This window comes from Egretta garzetta, unplaced genomic scaffold, assembly GCF_000687185.1.
Source record: "Egretta garzetta isolate BGI_Z169 unplaced genomic scaffold, ASM68718v1 scaffold766, whole genome shotgun sequence".
Classification (NCBI taxonomy): domain Eukaryota; kingdom Metazoa; phylum Chordata; class Aves; order Pelecaniformes; family Ardeidae; genus Egretta; species Egretta garzetta.
This window is the reverse complement of record NW_009260030.1, coordinates 43,180-48,945: the sequence shown is the minus strand read 5'-3', so window position 1 is coordinate 48,945 and position 5,766 is coordinate 43,180. Positions and strand designations below refer to the sequence as shown.

At 43.9% G+C, this 5,766-nt stretch overlaps 1 protein-coding gene across 1 annotated transcript in view; it reads left to right on the top strand.

The window, feature by feature from the left end:
• Positions 1 to 3,690, top strand: part of TCTN3 (tectonic family member 3) — a 15,045-nt gene extending 11,355 nt beyond the window's left edge. The window contains 1 exon segment of the mRNA XM_009641031.2: positions 2,768 to 3,690. Within this exon segment, the coding sequence (XP_009639326.2) occupies positions 2,768 to 2,989 (222 nt within the window). The 3' untranslated portion in view covers positions 2,990 to 3,690.
• Positions 3,691 to 5,766: the final 2,076 nt, after the last annotated feature.

The window sequence follows — 5,766 nt, the reverse complement described above, 5'->3', positions numbered from 1 at the left end:
GAGCTAAAAGGTCTGCAAAGGAAAATAAATACCATTCTTCAAGCGTGTGTCAGTGGGTCCCATTTTGGTAAAAGGCTGGATTCCTGACATCACAAAGTCCTTTGGGCAGCACTTACATTTCAAGGCTTATACTTCTCTGCAAGGGCGTTAGGGGGAGCAGCTGACACGTGCCCATGGCATTCTCGTGGCAGTGAGGTATGACATGGCAGTGTCTGTCTGATCTGTTACTACTCTTTGAACTTCAGAGTCATCTAAATGAGATTTTACATCACTTGTTTGGATGTGTCTCATGGTACCTCTTGGCCCTCCCTTCTTGCAACATACATGAAAAGAACATGATAGGAAAATGTTCACCTTGTGAAACACATGCTGCCTTGAGGTAAACCAACACCCCTGCCCCACAAAGATATTTTCTAAGCCTGAGCTGTTACCTGGCTCCATTAACAAAACTTCTGTCTGAGGAGGGAGACTTGCATTCCTAGTAAAAGTGCAGGGTGCATATCCCTCAGTAAGGATTAGCCAGTTCAGAACTATGAGATCAGATGTCATCTGCTTGAGCAACTGAAGCTAATTGCTTTAGAGCTGTAAGGTATATCACAAAGCAAATGATAAGAAAGCAAGTTTCTGGCAGTAAGGAAAAAAACACACCATTAAAATCCGTACCAGCTTCATCAGTGGCAACCCACAAATTAGGGTGGTTAGTGAAGACATCTTAGCAAAGGTTGGTACCCTACCCAGCAACTAAGAATTGCAGCAATTTGCCAGCATACCAGTGAGATCACCAATGCATGCTGTATATTGCTTTGCTTTTAAATTATGTCACCTCCCAGTTTTAGCCTACAGATTCTCTATTCGAGAACTATCCATTCTTTAGAGAAAACCTTTTCCTTTAGACCACACCGTGTCACTGGAGAGTTGCCTTAGTGACTGACCAGGAAACACAGAACCCAGGAAAGACATCCTGTTTTCTACACCCACCCACAATATCTGGTCACAGCTGTATTTGGACATCCTGAAAATATAAGACAGTCTGAAATGGTGTAGAGCTGCACGGGAGCGTGCTGGACGTTCCTTGTGGCTGTCTTCTCCCAGCTGTTGAGGAGGGGTTGTGTATGGGGTTTTTTTCCCACTAATCTCTCTGATTTTAAGGCAGATTTTGAAGGTTGAGACACAATGCCAGAATCATTTTGAGGCTTCTTGTTGACTAAGGCAATTGTGCCTGCTGTGTGTTTACTCACTGAGAGAAGAACTTTCATCCATCAGGAGTGAAGGGGAAATTCTCAGGGTAACTGCTCAGCAGTGGTAATTTGTGGCTGAGGAATGATCTGGCACGGAGGGCAGGAAGGCCCAACTGCAAGAAGGGGTTAAACTGGCTGGAAGGAGGAAAGGCCGGGGGGGGCCCATCGAAGTTTCCCTTGGTGAGGAGATAAGAAACAGCCTCCGCATTGTAGCCACCGTGGAATGGGAACACTCAGGGGTCCAAGCTCAGGGGCCACCTCTGGGCAGCAGAGCTGGGCTGGGGGCAGACCCACAGCTGGGCTGAGATACCCTGTGCTGACGATCTCGGGATTGGCGCTAGTGTATTTAAGGAATCTGCTTATTATGCATCTTTGCAGACTCCGTGTAGAGCCATGTATTGCGGTAGGGCTCTGCCCCATGCATTGTTCATTACATTTTTCTTTTGTACTTAAGCACAAAAGTGTTTTTAATTTGCTTCAAGAGGTACCGCAAAAATTCCCCAGCAGGATTCTCAGTATTTTTAGGAGTCACGAATTCTGTCTTGGAGCTTTTTCGAATGCTTCCTGCATAACTTTGCTCTGAAGGCAATCTTCCAAATTGTTTCCAGGGAAGTGAACGAGGTGATGATTTCACAGATTGGCTTAAACCAGCACAAGCACAGGAGGTTTGTGGCCAGTAGATTCCCTCTCTGGAGGTTAGCATGCAGAACAGGGAAGCTGGGCAGGGAGTGAGGTTGCTCTTTTGACAGCAGTATGGTCTTAAATCAGCCCAAGCTAGCCATGAAACTCCACACAGCTCAGGGAGCAAATGTATTGGTTGTCATACAGCATTCTGTTGAAACAGAAGGGAACTGAGGCCTTAGAAGTTCAGTCCCCTGTTCCATCTTTACCAACTGACCTACCCATCTGTCTTCTTTCTGAAACAATATCCTAAAATGTGAGAAATAAGTTCATTGTAGTATTGGGTCCCTGTTTTATTTTATTGATACTTTATTGAAAGGATCAAATCTTGTGGCAGTCCCATCTGTTTCTGGCAGCAATCACCTGTTCAACAGGGCAGGTGATCTTATCTTACATAAAATACATTATTTTATAAAAAATAAAGCTAGCTTTGCTTATTACCAACTAGGTGGTATGTCTTTCCTCTGAACAGAAGGCTTACTCTAGCAGAGCTTCACTGCTGAGGAGTAACCAAAGCTTCCATTCTGGAGATCTGTAACATGGTGCACAGTAGCTGCTCATCTTTCCTGAGACCTGGGCCCTTGATTTACCTGCCAAGTATCAATTTTGGGAAAGAGGAGTTACTCCACTAAAAAGTATATCCGGAACACTTGAGACCTGGGCCCTTGATTTACCTGCCAAGTAGGAGTTACTCCACTAAAAAATATATCTGGAACACTTAACTCCTGTCATCCTGAAAACATTTTGCTTGCCAGTCATCTACAGCGGGTCCTTATTAGCGAGTTGAAGAGAGATGTATCTTTCGTATTAAGCTTGCTAAACACTCTGTGCTTTCCTCCTTGTTACAGCTCCTACATACAAGCACGGTACCTTTGACAACTGTCGTTACCTTCACTGACACGACGGAATGGCCTGAACCCCCACGAGGCCAGCCCCGAATGCACTGGAAACTCCCATTTGACATCTTTTATCCATTCAAGGTGGCAGTGAATATGGAAAGAAGTTACAGAGGTGATCTGGCTGGCTGTTTTTTGTTAATTCTAATAATGCTTAGTATTCTCTGCTTTTGAAAAGTCAAATAGATGCGGCCTGTACTTAAAGTCTGGGGAGTGAATTGATACATTGAGAGTGGGATCCAGATCAGACTTTTCTCCTCAGGTTCTTATACTGTGCCTATGGTACCTATGTGCCTTGTGTTCTTGGATTAAGACACGTGACGAGCTTCTGTCCTGTGTCCTCTCATGCCCCTATTCTCCCTATGCACCATCTGCAAACTTCACTGTGGGGAAACACTTGAGAGGTGGAGGGATCAAGAGACACTGCATTAATGAGGAACAAGGAGGAGGATGTTGAAAGGAACGTTCCATGTTCCCAGAAACTGAGAGTGCTTTTGAACCAAGGAGTGTGGAGAGAGGAGGAAAGTTCAATCCAAGCATTTTGGAGCTGCATTCAGTCATCTTCCTGTGGGAGAAGCACCTGATTTTTCTACATGGAACTAAATGAACATCTAAAATACAGGAGCCCTCCCAGGCAGCCTGAATTGTTATGAGTGGACCTGTCTGCCAGCCACCTTTAACCTGTCCTTGCTACATGACAACCATGCCTCTGTGACAGTTTTCGACTCTTATTTTTCCATGCCTTTTAAAATACAGATACTCAGTTGAAATGTTCATGTTTTAATTACTGTTTACATTAGCAAGTGTTACACAAAGTAATTGTAAATGTCCCATCCTCTGCAATATAATTGAATTTTAGTTGTTTGTCAAGACAGCTTCCTTCCTGATATTTTTTTTTTTTCCCCCCTTGAAGAAACAGGCCCAAATACATGTTTTTCCTAGATAAGAAACATTCTCTTGTGGCTCCAGGTAGGAACTGGAGTGATAGCGATAGCCACTGAAATTCTAGGTGGTGCATCAGAGAGAGTTGTGAACAGTCCTAAAGAAAAAAAAAATCAATTATTTTAGGAAGAATTTGTGGAGGTATTACGAGACTGAAGCTTACTCTAGTACCTTACCTCTGGCTCAGTCTCCAGGACCAGAATGTGTGTTACTGCTTTTGACGGTGATCTTCTGACTACCTAGTCTGCCCCACTGCATCACACAGGCTAAGGAAATCTCAGTTACTCCATGAAGTTGTTGGACAACAGTATATCTTTTTTTTTTTTTTTTTTAGCAAAGTATTTATTATTTATCTTAAATGATTCACATGATGGAAAAATCTGCCCCATCTAAGTACTCCAGTGGAATCATTGAAGGGCAAGAAATAGGAGAAACCTGGCCTACCTTTAACAAAATGTACTTGTTGCTTTTGTGTGTATAGCAACATTGGTGCTCTTCCTCATTACAAACAGAAGAGTGCAAAAATAAACTGAAAATCTTCTAATTAGTCAGGATATCAAAGGACATCACCTGAATAAAACAAAACCATGACCCATCTAAAATGGGGAGATCATGGGGTAACTTCACGTATTTAACTTTGATTGTTTGCATGGTTTATTAGCTTGGAAAGAATTCTGTCCACGTGCCTGCTGCTTCCATTGCTTCTGATTCTGGGGCAGCCCATGAAAGCCAGTCTGAACGTGTGCATTTTAGGGTTACGGAGGGCTGGTGGTTACCAGTACAGCAACAAGCTTTGATTTTGGATAGATGTAACTTCTCAACTGTGCCTGTAGTATCGTTGCAAAGCTTTTAGCAAAACGCATTTGTAGTGTATGTCACGTGTCCTCTCATAGTCCCAATTTGTGGAATCCAGGAAATTAATTCAGAGGTGACAGTAACCAAATTGAACAAAGGGTTAGTTGGAGAAACTTGCCAGATGTCACATTGCCAAGTGCATCAGGATACAGCTTGAATGAAAAGGATCTGGCATCTCTGTTTTCTGCATTATTGAGATAATTCAATTAGGTGACTACAGAGATTCTTTTTATTTTATGAGCTGCAATTACATAGAAGTGCTATAAGAATGCATCACCTTACTATTGTAATTCTCTGTCATACCCCTAGCCTCCAACAGGTCGTATTTTCTAGCACAGATTTGACTCTTCTGACGTTTCCTCATTTCAGGAAATGGAGCTGGAAGGAGCCTTGTCCATAACCTGGTCTAGCCTGACTTAAGGCATCTTCACGTTCTTGCCATGCCACACCATGTGGATGTGGTTTTAGAGCCTGCAGTTTCCTGTGACAGTTTATTTCAGTGTCTACTTGGTCACGTTACGTTTTTTCCCCACTGTCACACACAAGGCAGGCTCCTGTGTCAGATATGGGGTATTTACACTCCATGTCGAAGGGCTGAGGCAACGCTGCCTAATTTTTCTGCTGCCAGCATCCTATCTGGAACCGTCTTTCCAATGTGTCCTGTTTTGAGGCAGTGAGTCTATTTTTACGCTGTCGGAGTGAAAAATGCAATTTTGGATTACAAAGTAGGAGCAGAGCTACAAAAAGTTAATGAAGTGCACTGTTAGCAGTGGTGTGAATTAGGCTGCCGGCCCAGCTCTTACTTAAGTTCCCGCTATGGGGTTGTCAGATTGCTGTCATGCTGGAGGCGAGGAGCAGTTTTCATTCTTGCCGTCAGAGAGTTCTGCTTCCGAGTGCCGCTTCTTGCCTTAGCCGTAAGGTACCTCCTCCCCTCCCCCGTGCCCCCCCAGCAAACAGGAATCGTGAGAATGTGAATTTCTGAAATGAAATATTCTGAAAGCATTCTCCCCTTCTATAATGTAAGGTTATACGTAAAAGGAAAAGCTATGGAAGACATCTTAAAAATTTCTGTATGCTGCTTAGCGCGCTTCCGTTCTCTGCAGGCGCTGTGCCGCGGTTCCCCTCCGCCGCAGCTGCCCGTGCGGCCGCCCCGC